The following is a 19060-nucleotide window of genomic DNA, read 5'->3' on the forward strand; positions in this document are numbered from 1 at the left end:
CTAGGATGAACTTTCCTCCTCAGGAAATGTGTTAATACACCTGCTCTCCAGTGACACCCACCCCCATCCTGGATATCATAATGCTTTTTCCTTATCCATTTCAAATCTGACCTTTCTGAGCTCACCTGTCAGAGTCTTGCTTCTGTTTCTAGGCTAGTATAAGACTTTACTGAAGAGTGAAGGCAGAAGGTGATAAATGACAAATTCAGCTAGAAGTGATGAGATACTACAGTAAAGGACAAGTCCTCTCCTTCAAAAATAGAAACTTGGTGTCACTGCTGTAGCTCTTTAACATTTACCTCTGCCTAGAAGCCGTTCTCAATGCAGGGGGCCCATAAATTCCTAGATTAATGTATGTTAAGAGATCCCTATAAGAAGAAAAAATGACAAGTTTATATAGATTTTCCATTTCTTCATCATATCTGATCTTTAGATGAGATTTTAGATTTTTAATATGAATAATTACACTTCTCCTAGGAAATAAATTTCTCCTAGGAGTGTAGTTTTATCAGTAAATTCAACATTTTTGTCATAAAGGGATGCCACAATATGGATGAATCCCACAAATAAAATGTTGAAGATGCTAGGTTCAAAAGATAGTTTTGATTCTATATACACAGTTGTAAAACAGGCAAAAGTTAATTTTGCTGTTTTGGAATACATCCATTCCTGGTGGTGTTATCCTTGATGGTGAGGAAGGGGTACAGACTAGAAAGGGTCACATGAGGGCCTCTGGGGTACTAGTGATATACCCTATACATCCCATATTATAAGTGTTCTTATAATATGTGTGCTTTTATTTATATATAAGTCAATACAATTTTTTTTTTACTTAAAATGAATAAAGGAAGAAAGCATTTGCTCTTGCAAACATGACTCTGGCAATATCTACAGAGCCATTAAGAAGTAGGCCTTTACAACGATCTGGTTTCTTTGATTCAGCTCGGTAGGCATACATCAGGTATCCCAAGAAAATTACTTTGGACCAGAATATTTAGTTCAACCTCAGGTCTGATTATGCTAAGTATGTAATTGCTCAAACTAACCAAACACTTTTAAAAATATGTGTCTCATTGTGTGCCAGAGCAATGGGTTAGACAACACAGTTCTAAGTTGTATTTCATTGCATGCATGGTGCATTTCCAATATGTCCTTTTATTTCTCCAGGAGACAGCTAAAGAAAACTGTGTAGTGTTACACTTGGTCTACATACAGTGGATTTATATGCACTGAAATGTAGATTTTATGGTAAACAAAGAATATTTTCCTGAGTTGACATCATTTCAATATGCATGTGAGTTTGATGACTAGCCTTCCATTTTCTGTGAGAGCAAATCAATGGGCTAGAATATGTGATTACAGATGTATGTTCTGGTTTTACTTCAGCAAGTGCAAAGAAGGGAAGTGTATCATTGCATGCTACATTGGTGTTGTGAAATATCATAATTCTGTGTCTCTTTCCTATTTCTTAAGTTACTTTATGCTTTTCAGATGCATCATGTCACAGCTTTGCTGCTGTGACCCTGCCCTCCCTGCTTATTGGAGGGTAGCTGAAGGTTGTTAAAAAAAGACCCAGTCCTATAGTTTAATGAAGCTGTTATAGGATGCCGACTCTGGAGTCTTGGTAGCCGGTGGCCTGTCTGTTGATGAAAAGCACTCTGCTGGAAGAAAGAGGGTGGGGAATGGAACACTGGTTATCTCTGCTCTCATTCATGAGTGGTGCTGGGCCCCTCTTACTACTATTTATGTCCAAAAGATGCCTTATAAGGCTGTTCAATAACTCATGAGTTGGAAGGTACAAGTGGGTATCTAAAGCAAACTCAAGCAATTCAAGTTAACATTCCTGAGAGCAGAGTACTTGTCAAGCTGAGAAACAGGCAACTGAGTGGTGAGAAACTCCTAGAACATTTCGGGGTCCTCTGGAGGACTGAAGGTAGCAGAAGCCCCAGTTGCAGGATAGGACTGTGTCTCATGAAAACAAGTGAAGTGGCTTGAAACACATTCTTCTTCAGCTGCATGCAAGTATCCGCAGGCATATCTGGATGCCCAGGGAAATCCTTTTCTATTCATCTTATAGGAGTGGGGCCCTGCAGGGCCACATTAGATGGTAAACAGAGCAGGTAAATGAAAGAGAAGGCCTCTTAAGTAGAAATGATGATCTAGTTGCAAAAAAAGAAAAACCCAAATAAAAGCAAACAAAACCCCAACCGTATGCTCATGTTTAATATTTTGCACATTTAATAAGAAATACTGTTTTCTTTCTTACATATAGATCTCATTGTCACTGCAATGATTTTTAGGCTCCACAACAGCTTATTTTCATTCTGCTCGGCAACTCTTCCTTGCTCATGTTCAGCTTCTCTCTGAAATCGATGGATCACATGAGCCACAAATGATTAGGGATGGAAAATTAAATCTATGAATAAGCAGAACTAATGAAATGCTTCACAGTAAGGCAAAGGTGGGATAAGAATTACTGTAGGCTAAACAAGCCTCCAATTGTTAGGTGGGAAAGTGGGATAAGAATGTACTAGCTCTGTGGAGATGTAGCGCATATATGATCTTAATGACACAGCCATCAGTCCACCATAATGCCTATAGCTGTTTACATTTCTATGGATATATAGACCCGTTACTATTTACACATAGATACAAGTATACACACATATGCACCTTAGACATTTTATAGCTGCAATTTACAAATTGTATGTCTTATATTTATTATATCCAATAACCTCAAGTCTTATCTGTAAGATGTTGCCTAACATCTTTTTATTATCTGTTTATAAAGTTGTAACACAGGAAACTTTTCTGACCATTGGTTTCAAGTCTACTCTTATAGATTACAGAGCACGTGTCTGTCCTCATATTGTCATTTCCAAATATTTGGAAAGGGACCTTGCTCAAAAATATGCCTCTTGCTTGTTTCCTGATGCTTTACCTAGGGCCACAGCCTTCCATTCCATACTAGAGCCTGGCACCAAGTAAGAAAAGTCAATAAATGAGGTTACAAATGCAAATACCATTGAAGGATGAAACTGCTCAAATTTCCACTTAGATGGAAGGACAACTTTTGATAAAACACAGTACAGTGGGCAAGCAAAATTGGGTAGAAAAGAGGGAGTTCCATGGGTCAGCAAATTGACTACAGAGAAGGAAGGCTAATGGAACCAAGACAAATAAGTCATTCCTTCACAATACGGAGGTGGCCCATTGTGGCTTTCTTTATTTTCTCAAAGCCCTTGATTTGGTGCCAGGTACATATTTACTGATTTGGATGGATTTCATTATTAGCAAAGCAGGGCAGTCACATGGTTGGAGCTGTATCAGTAGAAACTTCACCCTATATGCTGCAAGAGAGTATTGGCTCTTTCCCTCATTCTTCTAGTCTATTCCTCTTTTAAAACTCATATTACAAGTTACGTCTCCCAGGAAGGCTTTTGACAGGCCTGTGATGATGCACTGCCTTTTGTAAATATTCCCAGTGTACCTATTCACACCTAGAGCACAACATTTTCCTCTCTGTTATTATAGAATTGTCTTGCTGTTTGTCTCATCAGACCATAAGCTCCTTGAATGCAGGGGGGAAAAAAGCCTTATCTAGTTTTAACCAGTGTCTAGCTTCCCAGTTGAAACATTGCTTATTGAACAGATGAACAAACTCTTTAATTAATATAACTGATTAAAGAAGTGAATGCAGTGATTGGGTTAGCCACAAGACAACATGGAGAAGTCCCAGGAAACTTGATAAACCTGCTTTATTAACATAATGTACTTTAAAAAGTCAAATGTATTCTGAATTTAAAAAGTGCTGTATCGTATTTTTGTCAGAGCTTCTGGTCCATAACATTTGCATGATGAACTTGCAGCGGAGTAACCTTAGAGTCTGGATGAACTTTCTTATGATAATTGAAAATGCCCTAGAGAATGGTGACTTCTGTAATGGCTCCTAAGTCACAAGAAAAGTAGGCAGTTGAGGGCAACTATCACCTAGGAGCTAAATAATCTGTGTGTGTGGATACCTTTCCCTTGAGATGGTAGCTCCTGGAAGCCAGAGACCAACCTTTCAACAAGATTAAAGAGATGCTATTAATTGCTATCGATCATGGGTCAACAAATTAAATTGCATCTGCAACTGCATCTCTGAAAGGTCTAAATGAGAAATGCAGTTAATGGGTCTGGCTGACCCAATGTTGTGATTAATTAAAAAGGGCATGAAACCAAAAAACAAACAAAGGCAAAGAAAAATGTAATGGGGGCAGGGTGGACATCTTTGGAAATCTCAAATCAAAAGGCTTTCCCAGGACCTAACTTGTCATTTAATTCTATACATTCTGGCGGCGGGGCGGGGGGTAGGGTGGGTGGGTGGGTAAGGACAAACAAACAGAGAAGACCATACTGGATAGCTAAAATAATCCCTTGTGAATTTCCCAAATGCTGATGAGCACCAATATGAAAATGCAACTGATATTTTTATATTCTGAAGGGGCATGTGTGGAGAGAGGTGTTAGAAATTTCTAAGCAACTTGTATCACAATACACAAACTGCGTAACTATGGTAAGATTAATATTTGCCACAAACTAGAGAGTAATTCTGTGATTCTTGCCATTCTAACCTTTCACTTCCATTTCAAGAATACTATAACAAAATGTATAACCAATGGAGAATTTTGGCTCTTCCAATGGCAGTTATTCAATCCAAGGTGAAAACAGCACCGGCAAATAAGATGGAGTGGGCTATCCTGGAGAAGCATACCTGAGGTTGATCCTAAATACCTAATAGTACCAATAACTTCTTATGCTGAAGTTCCAACATTGAGATTGTGTGCTGACACTCTCAAGACAAGCGTGGGTTCCATATTTTTGGTAGTTGTTATTTGACATCAATATCCTTCTACTCACCTGAACTAGAAACATGGACTATTTAATTCTTGAATCCCTACGGGTCCCTCCATGAAGTCCTTTTGTCCTAGCTGATCTGCTCGACTTTCACCACTACAGGATCAGGTCCTCATTATTCTTTCCTGGACTCTTGTAATTGCCTCTCATTAGTGCCCCTGCCCCTTTCTCTCCAGGCCCTAATCCATCCTTCACGCTGCTGTAAGAACTGTTATTCCAAGACACAAATGTGGCTATCTCATCTTCCTTTTTGATGTAAATAAATCCAAGGTATCAATAAAAACTACACCCAGTTTTCTTAACATGATCTTCTAGGGTCTAACCTTTGGGTTTCCTTCCTGGACACATCTGTCACTGTATCCATCTATCTTCAACCTCACAGTCACATTATACCTGACTGCTTGTCATTCCAAATAGACTATTCATTTTTTTCTGTGCTACAATATCACCCCCTAAATGCCTGTTCAACTTGTGTTCAAATGACAAGATTAAAATCCAGAGTTGTATTACTTGTATTACCACAAGTCCCAATAATGATAAAACATAATAGGCTCGTGTTATGTATCAGACTCTATTCTAAGTGGTTTCGTGGGTAGTATTCTGTTCAATACTTAAAACCTCCTGATTTAAAAGCTGGTTTTGAGTGAACTGGAAAAAATCATAAAACTTCTTTGAATCTCAGTGTTCTGGTCTGCAAAATGGGAATACCAGTTTATAATTTCATAGTGGTTATGAGGATGATTGAATTAATGAATGTAAATCATTATTTTATGTAAAGTAGCCAATACAAGTGTCTGACACACAGAAGGGGCTCTAGAAATGGTAGCTAATCCTTCTATCTGAATCCTTCCCTAAACCTAACCCACCCCACATAACTATTCATTTGGAAAGTTTTAAAACTCAATTCTCAAAGTATAGCTTTTTAAAAGTGCTTCTACTCAAAGCCAGGTTGTAATGCAAGTATGGACGTTAATTAAGTTGGAGTTTGGGCTTAAAATAACTATGAGTTCAAGATTTTCAAAAGTAAAAAATAAAAAAATCCAATCATTACCACAACGGACAATATTTTAAATGTAAAACAAATTTTGAGTATTTAAAAGAAATTCCTTTAATTCAGCTCCTTTAACTCTGACTGTGAAAGGCATGATGATACTAGCTATATCTGTTCATTAAAAGAACAATGTGCCTTTTGGATGTACATGTTTGGTCAGGAAGAATCAGGTATTCACACCAGACAGTACAGTTTGAGGTTCACAGATAAGACTGTCACTCCAGTTCATGGTAGAAATCCCTTATAAATGTGGTAAGAAAGTGTAGGTGAGGTTGCTGGCTCAGAGCATTTGTCTTTCAAAGTCATGAAGGTACTTTTCTTTAAAAGAGTAATAGTCTCGACGTGGTAAGCCATCAAATAACAACAAACCCAGGACTCCAACTGCAGTTCATAGCACTTTGAAGTGCCCTCCCATGAAACCTGAATCAGAAATGAACTGTAAACAACACTTTGCAAGGGACACAGGGAGCGGAGAATTGGACGCATGGGAAATTGAAAAGCCAGATAGTCTAATCTTGTTTTAAGAAAAGTTTGGTGGAGTCGGGGTGCATATACATATGTGTGGGGACTCCATGCTGACATTTCTTAATGGCTGGCTTTTTTCTTCCTCCAACAATGCAAAAGATGATGGCAATTTATAAAATATTGTTCAGTTTTACTCTTTGTTAGGCACCTTGATTGTTTCCAGGAGAAGAAAAATAATAGTTTGCTCTTACTCCCCAAAGAAAGCTCACACACATAGAAGAGGCAGTGCACTCAGGGTGCCATTTCTAGCCCTGAGGCTCTTTGTTGCCCCTTGGAGGTCAGTTGGTAGAAAGTCTCTTGCCCACCGCTAGCCCTGCTCAGCGTCTAGGAGGGAGTTTAACATGGAGCTTTAAAAGAGTAATTTTCCCAGAAAAAAACCCTCTAATAACAACAAACTCACATTTCTGTCAGAGTTCATAGCTGTTAGTTGGCAGGGCTAAAAGCCCCATTTTGAACTCAGAAGGCATAACAACTAAATGCAAGGTTATGGGCAATTTGGATCATGCAAATACCCCCTATCCCTCATATCTTAGAAAATCAAAGACATTTTTAAGATGGGTTTAGATGATATTTAGGAATTCTTAATTTTGTTAGGCTTTGGTCATATAACACGGTTTTGTAAGAAAGTATCCCTTTTTCAGGAGATGTTTACTACAAGATGTAGGGCTGGAATGATATGATGCTTGATATTTGCTTTAAAATATTCAAGGAAAGGAAAGAATAGATGAAGCATAATGCAAAGTCTTGATAAGCATTGAGTTTGGGCAATGGGTAAATGGAAGTTCCTGATACTGTACTATTTTCTCGATTTTTGTGTATATTTGTGTATATTTATAATATGAAATTTCTGTGTTGCCACTTACTAACCCATGACCTTGGGCCAATTGCTGAACGTCTTTGTGTTCCGGTTTCCTCATCAGCAAAGCAGAGGTAGTAACAATTCCTCCCTGGCAGACGTACTGTGTGGATGGACCGAACGGATGCTGCGGGTTCAGTGCACAGCCCAGGGCTGGCCAACAGAGCAGCACTCAATAATTATAGATTATCATTAGTATTATGTATGGATGCAGGGTCAGGAAAACATTTTTCCTATCACTTTACACTCACCCTGCTGGTTTATTTGAGCTTCCTGTTTGATCCCAAGTCAACCTTGTCTTATCTTAGGAAACATGACAATGTGGGCAAGCAAATGCTAAAGCTCACGCCTAATTTGAATTGAATGTGGGTCTAATGACACAAGTACTTTCAGATGATAGAAGTCACTGAGACTTAGTCATTAAGTGATGAGGGTAGTGGGGAGAGGGAATTTTGGAAGGAAAATATATCACAAACAATGTTTGCTGGTTAACACACTTTATATTTAACAAAATAATTTTTTAATAATATAGTCTTTTACACATCAAATATTGTTGCTAGAATCCCCTTTTTACAGTTTAGTGTTTAGTTGTTTTTTTTTTTCTCACTAGTTTTCAGGCACACCATTTTTCAAAGATTTTAGAAACTGAATCGTTTTTAACAGGCATCAGCTGACAAACAGGATGTTGATCCCTTACTTAAACAAAGCTGTAGTTAAAGCCAAGAACCAAAGAAGGAGGAGGAATAGGAGACAGTGGGGACAGTGGGGCTGCAAACAAAGCCTTCAAAAGTAAATAAATAAACAAACAAACAGATGAGACCAGAACTCTGTTGTTCAGAGTTTGGAAAGAATTTCTCAATGACCTGGATAGAAGGAAGTTGTAAAATGTTTATCGGTTTATGAGAAATTCTGTCACAGTATAGGTTCATCTCTCCCTACAGGGAGAAAAATGTCAGTGCTACAAAGTCTTAAAGGAAACAGCTTGTAGTGAAACTCAGAGGAAAAAGAAAATCCAACAACAACAGTAAAAGAAACCCCTCTCTCTGGCTGGTAACAGCCTTCATTCTGCAAACTCTCTGAAAAGAGCTTCTTGATGGATATTACACTCCATTCTAGTAAGTTCTTGCTGCAGCTATCACTGTGCCAAGACTTTGATGCAAATTGTCTGAACCCTGGCTCCCCAGTTACACTCTGTTTTCTAAAAAGGACATAGTAACTCCTTAATAATAGATAGGGTACTATGCTACATGGCTCTATTAATGGTATTTTCTGGGTTTCAAACCTTTTTCCTGTCATTTGTTATTATTATTTCCTTCCAAGAGTGTGGATTTTTGAAGCTGGCACCAGGCAACCTCCGGGCAAAGAAAGCTCAATAATACATCTCTGTCTAGACACAAGCTGAAGTGTGGAATGCCTTTACTTTGGAGTGCAGGAATAAATCATGCAGAATTGTTCATGAATGATTCATGACTGTCTATATGATGTATCCATGGTGGCAACAAAAGGTACCAACCTTGCTGCAAATTGGTGTTCTAAGGGAACACGGCTTGATGTTCTTCCTCGGATGGGGCCGGCACAGCTGTTTGCATCGTACATGAGCACAGCGTACGTGAGAAATGTCAGGTCCAACTCATCAACGTTAATTTTGGAAATGACCATTCTTTCTTGATGACTGGAAATGCTTCCAGGGAGGAGAGGCTGACCATTTGAAATGAAAACCCAGTTGATGAGACTAAAGAAGTATGTCCTGAGGGTGGACCTATGGCAATAGAAGCCTCGCTCCATTTGGAGGAGACTGACCTCTATTCCTTGGGGCTGCTGGTTGTGCATGTATGTCCCAAAGGGCTTAGAGGCTCACCAAATCCACGGGCTCAGCCAGAGTCTGCTTGGTGTGCTGCCCTGGCAGAAACCACTCTGTACTGATGATTCTTAACCTCTGATTCTCAACAGGTGAAACGTCCCTTCCCCACTCTTTGCAGACATTTGGCAATGCTGGAGACAATCTGTTGTTACGAGGGTGTTTGCTATTGGCATTTAGTAGATAGAGGCCAAAGATGTTGCTAAGCATCCATAAAATGCACAGGACAGCCCCCAACAACAACAAATTATCTGGCCCACGATAAAAATAAAGTTGAGAAATCTTGTTTAGAATGTGGCACTCTGCGAGAACTGTGGCAAAGCCCAGGCTGGTGTGGAAGTGGAAAAGGAAAGAACATCGGTAGTGAAAACAACCTTAAAGTTTCCTCAAGGACCCTGCCAGATCCACGCCAAATTTTTCAAGATAGGAGAGCAGAATAAGCAACTAATTATACCATGTGGTTTCAGAATCCCCAAATTTATGCTTGACTCGAGGTGGCATCAGATACCCTGTGTATTTTATTTTTCTGTTACTATACGAGCAGCATTACCAGGGCAACCTTGAGACTCTTCAAAGGTTCACTTTAATTGTTCAGTATCTAATATATACATTTTAAAAAATGTTCAACAAATGGAATTGTATTGTGCAAGACTCACTCTACCCTAATCTTTAATTTAAATCAGCACTTGAGGTGGAAAGAGTGTCCTGAATCTGTGTTTTAGACATAGGGCTGAGTGGTCATTACTAAAACATGGCAAACACAGTCCCAAAGCAAACAAAAACAAAAACAAAAGCAAAAAAAACTTCTTGTGGGTACTGCTGGCCTTCGGCCAAATCTGAACTCAAAAGCCAGGCATGTTCAGTCGGATTCAGATTCACAGTGGGGCTACTCACCCTGGTTCTGGTATTTATAGGACCATGTGACGGAGTGGGCTTAGAGTGTGTTAAGTTACAAACCGAACTAAGATTCAGCATCATGGGAATGTCTGGTGATTAATGCTGCAATTCTGAATTCCTGGCTCCCTTTGGATTCTTGAGCCAAGCTCATGGTGTTCTTCACATATTAGTTTTTGATTGGCAGTTTCAAAGTTTTGTGTCGGAAATGTGTGGTTTGTAAGAATTGTGATCCCCCACACATGGCACCAAGCACCAGTTCCCTGCCCCGCCCCAGCAGTACATCCGTCTGTACCCGCCTCTCTCTTCTGAGCCTATACTGCGTGTTTCACCCAAGGTGGGGTGGTGATTGATTGGATGCTTTTGTGTCTTCCTGGTCAGGAAGCGTCCTCACCCCTGATATTCCTTTACTAAAGCTTATGTGACACAACTCAAAACTGTGCAGTTGAATATGGCCCCTTAGGCTCTAAATAGAAAAAGAAATACTACAAGAGAAAAATGCCATGTGGGATGTACAGAAGAGTAAACATGAAGTAAATCGGCGGACAGTAAGCTGGCTGGCTAGAGGTGTCACCAGAACGGGAGCCTGTACGAGGCTGTTTCTTCCTTTTTGTTTCAGAAATCCAGTCATCAAGTCACCATCAAGCATGGATAATTACAAAAGCGGTTTCGATAGCTATATACTATATAGATCTTATATAGCAAGAGAGAAAGAGAGAAATTTCCTCTTAGCAAAATATTCACTTTTGTCAACCCTAAAAGGTTTTGCTGGTGACCCTGTTGTAGCTGGCAGGAGTTTGTTTGTTTGTTTTGTTTTGTTTCAAACATGTGCAGTGTGGAAGCCATAGCATCCTCTCCTAAGAACTCCTCATCGGTTGGGAATTTGTTCTACACAGTCTGCTTGCCTTGGCATTCGCGTTTTGAACACTGAGCAGGCTTCCACCAGTCCCCGTTGTGACAGTGACAGATGTTACATTCATCCACTTTCACTTCAATGCCAGCCGGGATTATTGTAGTTCCTGCAAAGCAGTTTGGACCTGGAACACACATAGATGTTGATTAGTTGATTAAATTTGAGTGGCTCCCGTTTTCTCTTCCCTCCCCAACCCCCATCAAAATGCCAACCCCCAAAACCATGAATGAGTAGGTCAGACTACTCTTCATAGTTCACTACTGAGGTACTTTCTAGCCATCTCCTTTAAATGCAGACTTCCAACCTCTACTCTCTTGTAAACAGCTCATATTCCCCATGTGTATTTAAAAAAAAAAAAAAGATACAGTGCTCAAAACAATCTTACCGTCTGTTACTGAGTACTGCAGTTTTCTAAAGTATGATTCTACGGATAAAACTCTAGTTGCTTTCTGCTCTGGGGTGTAAATGCTGCAGAAGCATCCCCTGAAACTCTAGAGGGTGTCTAGAGTGGTCTGCTTCAGATGATGGTACCCTGTGGCCTGCCCTCTCACTTCCATGGTGGGTGGGCCACAATGAACTTGTTCATTGCCTGGCTTTTGTACCTTCCCAAAGTCCAGTTCCTGGAATCTCCAGCTTGTTTCTTGATAACAATAAATAATTCATGACCAGATGATTTATTCATGCCCCAAACAAGCTTTGTTGGAGGTTCATTTGATTTTTATAAATGGAGCTCCTTTAATCTGCTGGCTATCTTTTTTTTTTTTTTTTTAAGAATGACCCAAATGGTTGGCTTTTGAAAGTCAGCAGGAATTTTATTTTACTTTCCAGATTCAGAAAAGCTTTACTGAAAATGTCACCTGCTTAGTAGAGATGGATGTTTTTAAAATTGACCAATCTTAATTTTTTACTTATCTTTCTCTCCTTTCTCTTAGTTTCCCTTTCTTCCCAAGGTACAAATGCCAGTATTCAGTACTGGTGATAGTATTTTTCAAAATCAAATGGAATAAAAATTGCTTCCCAAGATGCAATGGATTGTAGTGGGGTGGTGCAAGTTGCTGTTTCTTTGAAACAATTTGGTGTAAGTTTCCAAAGTACAAATTTGGATAAAGAGAGGGAGTTGTGTCTACTCATGATTTATCGACCCAACATTACTGGCCACTTTCCATAACCATTGAAAAGTAACACACATCAATATCAGTGTTCTACTTTCACTTTCTTACTGCTTGATAAGAATTTACGAGATTATCTTTACCACCAAATAAATAAAATCAGGGGTGATTTGGAGTTCCACTTCATAATTGACATCTTTTATAAAAATGGTAGCTATGAAGTTGCAATGTATATTTCTCAACACAAATCTATTTAATACACTATGGCTTTAATCATCCATTGTTTTAGAGCTCCCAGACCTCAGTTGTGCATACATAAGCCAGTGACCTTCGTGTACCTATGCCTTTCCTTCACTCTTGGACAAATACCTGGGGCATGTGCCTGTGCATGGTTCTCATAGAGAACCGACCAGCAAGAGTAAGAGGGATATGATGGGTCATCAGTGACAGTTAAACAGTTAGCAAACCATCACCCACAACGGTACTTCTTGTTATGATGCTGTGGTTATAAGCTACTGGCCATCCTAACCACTGATGATTTAAGGATCACTGTTTTAGGATTTAACTCATTGTTTGATAGACTGAACTGTCTTTGGGGCTACACCTCCCCTGGGAAAATTCCACATGAAATCATTCATTTATTTTGGATCCAAAATAGAGGGAATCTGCAGAGAATTTGGCCTGGAGCCTTTTTCAGAATGTAGCTGGTTGTCTCATGGCTGTTGTTGACAGACCTCTCTCAGCCTGGCTAGTTCTACGCCAGCCAGGATCTGGACAGAGCTGAACTAGCTTCAGTAATCAAACATGATGACTGCTACCACCTGTTTTCCTGAAGCCACCCCCCGCCCCCACCCTCCTGGGGAAGAAGTGGTTTCTCTCTCTACCTTCCCACTGCTAATCAACTCTTCTCACCCAATTGTATGCTTGTAACTTTTCCAGATGGGGAAGGAAAAATAGTTTTTTTTCTAAATAGTGGTTCTAAAACAAAGAAGTCCTGGAAACAAGTAGAATATGATCTAGTAAAGAGTTTTTTTTCAGTTTCTTGAAGGGATTTGGAAAGTTCTCAGTAGATTCTTAAGAGTGCATGTATGTATTTGTGTGTAAGCATAGGCATTCTGTTGGCTCACAGGGGGCAGGTTCATCTCAATGGCATAATAAGAGAAAAAGGGAGGGATTTTTGTAAAAAAGATTTCTGACAAGTCACTGTGCATGTCTTGAAGAGATATTTTACTAGAGGTATGGTTTTCCTATCTGCTCCTTTCTGCATGTGTTGGTGTCATACTATGATTAGTGTGTATTTGATCAGCCTCTCTACATCATTTCTTAAGAGCCCCTTAGAATGTGCTGCTTTCTCAGCACAGAAAATATTAATTTATCATGATGGACAGAATGCAAAGAAAGATCCTTTGCACTTTGCCAGGACTGAACAAAGTCACTGCCTATAAATAACCACCTTGATGGTCGACTTGGCGGCCAGAGGTATTTTACAGAATCAAAAATTCCCGTTTGATCTCATTAACAATGATTTTATTAGCATGCTTCTGAGAACTTCCATCATAACTAAAGCCTCAAGTGTGTGGTTCATAGTATTACCTGCTTAAAAGTAATTCAGATGATTGTGAAGTGCAATGGCTGGCACTATTTGGAAACTGTTCTGGTTTTGTCCCTTTCTCCTTAATAGTGGTGACAGCAAATGTAACTGGTTTCAGGCATATGAGTGTCCTATATGGGTTCCTTACATAGGAAATCTATCTTTGTATTTATTCTCTTTATTAGGGAGGATGTTTTCTTTTTGTTTTGGTTTATGTGGAAGAATACGTTTCTTAAGAGAGTAAACCCAATGGCAAAAGCAATGTATTTAGTGTAGAAGACTTGGAGAAATTCCAGGGGGGAGCAGAGAAAATGATTAAACCGAAGCCTGGCAAGTAGGACCTGTGAGAAAAGGTTAAAGGGATTGGAATTATTTAATCTCGAAAGAGAAGACAGAGGAATAACTCAATAACTCTCTGGGAATTAAGGCTTATTATGTGAAGAGTGGCAACCAACTGTTCTTTCTTTCTTCAGACACCTACAATAAGAGGAGATAGAGATGAATTGATTCTCAAGGAATTGGAACACACACACACACACACACACACACACACACACACACAGAGTAATTGCTCAGAGAACTGAGAACCGAGTTGCCAACTGTGTGGTGAGATCCTTAAGAACACAGAAGGTATCATGTGTCAGCTGAAATTGTCAGCTCCTTAAAAATAGGAACTGAAGGGCCACCTGGGTGGTTCAGTCAGTTAAATGTCCGATTTCAGCCCAGGTCATGATCTCACAGTTTGTGAGTTTGAGCCCCACACCAGGCTCTGCACTATAAATGCGGAGCCTGCTTGGGATTCTCTCTCTCTCTCTCTCTCTCTCCCCCTCTCTGTGCCCTTCCCCCACTTGTACTTTCTCTCAAAATAAACACAATAAACTTAAAAAAAAAAAAAGGAACTGAATGAATACCTGTCATTTCCTTTGGTCAGGCTTAATGCTGTGTTTGCCACATATTCCAAACTCAGTATATCTTTATTTCACTAAAAAGTATGAACTGTCTAGTTATATGATAGGAGCAGAATTATTTTTTGAACTAATATGTCAGACCTTACATATACATAAGGCTTTGCCCTAGTAATATTGGTATAGAAATCTCTGTCAATGAATGGTAAGACATAGTGATAATTTCTTGAGCACTTACTTCATGCCAGGAATTTGTGCCATTTAATCATTCCAATAAGCCATGTTAAGGTGCACATTCTCACCTTCAGCCATATAAACCATGTAAGGTACTTTATCTCTGAGCCTCAGAGATAGAAAATAACTCGGTTGAGTTCATGTACCTAGGAAGTGGCATCAAAGGGATATGAATCAAATCTCTCTGATCTGTAGAATGCTTTTAATTGCCCACAAAAAGAAGCAAACGTCTAGGAGCACATTGCTGGCTTTCATTAACCCAGATCCTAAGCTTCTGATCAGAATCTCGAAGTCTAGTTGATTTTAGTATTGAGGACACATGGTCTGAGTTAAGAAGCTTGATGGTTAAAAATAAGTGAGACCGTCTTTCTATAGTCATCAGATTTATTGGTTTTATATTGTATAATCTAATACTCTCCAGAAAACATAATTTATCTAACATCTACAAGAAATTTCCCATGGAGAAGAGCTTGAGTAGCAAAGCTTTGGTTTTCCTTCGGGTGGCATGAAATTCCTGCTGGTACTGGAAATAGACCAGATAAGAAGCAGAATGAAAGTGGACTATGACTTAGGAGTCCTGGTTCAAGTTGTGGTTCTATGATTGATTATCTTTGTGACCTTAGGCAAGCACTGTGTAACCCAAAAACTAATGGGGACCCATATGGTCTAGTCTCAGAAAGGATTCATATTTTTGGAGATGCATTAAAATTGGAAATGAAATTCAAATATTTACTAGGAGCTGGAACAGGGAAGGAAGAAGGGAAAGCAGGCTAGGGATACATCTACATGAAAAAGATCTTCCGTGAAGCAGAGTTTTCCTATTATTCTGTACTTCGTTAAGTACTTAATTTACACAGTTATACAGTAAGACCTTTTTGGCAAACATTTTCTTTTCCACAATAGAAATTATTCAAAAGAAATCTTATAAGGGAGGCCATGCTCTGGTGCTTTGGTAAGGTGGTCATGAGGTGCCTGCTTCTCAGTCTTTCCTGCAGGATTATTTTTCCCCATCTTCCTACTTCAACCTTGCAGATATAGCTTATGAAGCATCTGCATAGAGTATCTAGTGATCAGACTTCTGATCACTGGCATTTGGAGTGATTTCATCCTGCTTCAATAATCTAAGAAGCCAGGAGAAAATAGATTCCGCTGTATTTGTGGTTGTAAGAACTGAGCAGATTTGCTCAGGCACTGAAGTTCTCCTTGCTAAGTCCTGAGATTTCCTGCATAAAAGAGCACATAGAAACTACATATAAAAGGAAGTATATTGCTACTCTGATCACACCTCCTGCAGATGCTCACTTGCTTATAGTGTTAAATGTCACATTGATTACATGGAGGAACAAATACATAACCTGAAATAAGGTTCTGAAGAAGAGGATAACAGAGCTGTAGAAGGTTGTAACAGAGAACTTGGCCTATGGCTCCATGGAAAGATTTGGTTTGGGTGGGGGCAGAGGGAGAGTATGACTCAATGAACAGGTAGAAAAAGCTGTGGGGTTAGAGTGATGTGTGTAGCAAGATGTGGCCAGGAAGACAGTTGTCTGCAGGAGCTGGTGGTTCATACTGGCTTGCAAGAGCCAATTGTTAAGTATTCAGGAATTTTATAATCTCACGGACGTTATTTTGGCAATAGGAAGCCATTGAAGTATTTTAAGTAGAGCTGTGTGTCTGTGCGTGCATGTGCATGTATATGTGTTTAATCATGAAGTAAATGGCAATGAGCAAGAATGAAATATGGCCTTTTGTAGCAATGTGGATGGAACTGGAGAGTGTTAGGCTAAGTGAAATAAGTCATACAGAGAAAGACAGATACCGTATGTTTTCACTCTTATGTGGATCCTGAGAAACTTAACAGAAGACCATGGGGGAGGGGAAGGGGGAAAAAAGTTACAGAGAGGGAGGGAGGCAAACCATAAGAGACTCTTAAAAACTGAGAATAAACTGAGGGTTGTTAGTGGTGGGAGGGAGGGGAAAGTGGGTGATGGACATTGAGGAGGGCACCTGTTGGGGATGAGCACTGGGTGTTGTATGGAAACCAATTTGACAATAAATTTCACATTAAAAAAATAAAATAAAAATAAAAAAATAAATGAACTGATCACACAAAAAAATCATGGAGTAAAGACATTGATTTAATAAATGGCACCAGTGTCATTGTATGATTGGTCCATAGGGCACCCATTGTTGGAGTAGACATGATACATCTTGATGGAGGCACCAGACAAAGAGATAGCAAAGAGTAGAACACTCGCAGGCCCTGGCACTGAGTAACAGTAAAAACACATTCTTTTCTCCTTTGCTTTGAGGCATTAAAAGTCTCTGTTAAGATGCTGGAGTTATATTAAGTCAGTGTCAGTAATTAACACATTGGCTTAAGTGAATTGATCATATTATCCCTATACAAAGTAAGGTCTTAAGAGAAAATGCTCCAGGAAATGTGCAGTTTGATCTGGGGGGTGAGCAGGGGGGAAAGGAGGGCTGAAAAGGAGGGGTAATTTCTAGTGGGACAGCTTAGTTGGAGTCCCTTTGGGGACCAGGATTACATGCAATCTGATGGAGACAGTGGACTGTTTGGGGAAGAGGAGGATCCTATCCGTCAAGCAACAAACTCATTTCTAGATAATTTAAACTTAAAATGCACTAATTACAGGAAGCTGTATATAGAGAATATCCAGAATACCAAAAAGAATGAAGCTTGGAGGTAATACAATCAGGAACAAGGGCCAAACTCATGCTACAGATTTAAACCAGTAAAAATACACCTTGGGTGCAGATATAGCAGCTTGCTCCGTCAGTATATCCAACCCAGAACCCTGGATGCTGCTAGAAGCATCATCACAGCTGCCTCTCTTACCAGTCTTGCCAGAAAAGAGGCTGTGGTCCCACACTTCTTGAAATTACTAGCTTCCAGTTTGAAGTCTGCGGCAGGTAATCCTGGAGACAGAGCTTAGTCAACTGCCTGTACCCTAGCTGCAAGGGAGGCTGGAACACGACTACCTGGCAGTTGTAGCTTTTCTAGGGAGAAATGGGCTTTCTTTATGTATAGAGGATTCCCTAGTCACAGGAAGGAGGCAGTCGTTCATTTCTGATGTTAAGATGGATGAGGAGAGACAGGTCAATGAGGGCAAATTTCACCTGTTTCAAGTTAGTTTGTTTCCAGGCTGATGGCCAATATGCTTGTCTTGCATCAGAACACAAAATAAACATTCAGAACGAGATTGCTCTAAACATGAGTGATATAGTTGTTAATAAGACAAAGTTTCTGCCTTCAGGTTGTTGATATTCGAGTAGGCTGAATCAGATAAAAGGCACAGAAACAAACATGGCCATTTCCAGTCATTCCCTGAAGAAAGTAAACAAGACCAGTTGAGGGCCAGACCAAGAGTGGGAAAATTCTTTATGGTTTACAGAACATGTTTATATATGTTTTCTTATTTCATATTCACCCTAAGGGTGTAAGGTGGTTATCATTGCACAGGTGAGGGAAGTAAAGCTCAGAGAGATTAAGGGACTTGATAAAAGGCAGAGAACACATGGCAGGAGAGCTTACATTTCAGCTCTCCTATTCTGACCCCTGGTTGACTGCTTTCCTTGAGGAGAGTCTTTGCTTATGTTTACTGTTATTTCCTCCAGTGGCAGTCATAATCGGCTCTCCTGTTCGTGACTTCCAGCAGTTAACAGTTTTTGACTACTTCTTAAGTAGTAAGAATTTTCATGAATGACCTTATTTCTTCCTCACATGCACTACCATTTTTTTTAATAAGAGAGACAAGGAGGCATAGAAAGTTTACAGGTGACTTCGAGAAAGGCACACAGCTGGTAAGGGATGGAGCTGGGATACACAGCCAGATTGCCCTGTTCCATCCCAGAAGTAATCTTTTCTGTGAGCTGCTTTTCACTTCCTTCAAGTTCTAATAGAATCTGGGATATGGTAGGATGTATTAGAGGGGAAAGGCTAGAGAATTTAAATTCCTGTTTCTTGAGAAAGAGAAGTATATGTGTGTGTGTGTGTGTGTGTGTGTGTGTATAGGTAAAGGGGTGAATAGGCAAAAGGGTGAATGTAAAGGGGAAAACCTGGCTATGAAATCCCCACATGGAGCAGAGAAGTAGGCCCCTCCAGCAGCTTTATTCAACCTCTTTTTCGTAACTGCAAAGCAGGAGTCACTCCCAAGAAGCAGATCTGGCTGAGAAGGCAGCACGATTCTTGTGATCATCTCAGAGG

General features: G+C 39.7%; 1 protein-coding gene across 2 annotated transcripts in view; it reads right to left on the reverse strand.

The window, feature by feature from the left end:
* Window positions 1–10010: 10010 nt before the first annotated feature.
* The window catches only part of VWC2L (von Willebrand factor C domain containing 2 like), a 160972-nt gene continuing 151922 nt past the window's right edge, over window positions 10011–19060 (reverse strand). Inside the window, exon 4 of one of the 2 annotated variants that reach the window (XM_058706028.1) lies at window positions 10011–11120. In XM_058706028.1, coding sequence (XP_058562011.1) covers window positions 10972–11120 — 149 coding nt within the window. In that variant the 3' untranslated portion in view covers window positions 10011–10971. The remainder of the gene's footprint in view (window positions 11121–19060) is intronic. The other variant, XM_058706038.1, reaches the window with a different exon arrangement.

This window comes from Neofelis nebulosa, chromosome 2, assembly GCF_028018385.1.
Source record: "Neofelis nebulosa isolate mNeoNeb1 chromosome 2, mNeoNeb1.pri, whole genome shotgun sequence".
NCBI classification, from domain to species: domain Eukaryota; kingdom Metazoa; phylum Chordata; class Mammalia; order Carnivora; family Felidae; genus Neofelis; species Neofelis nebulosa.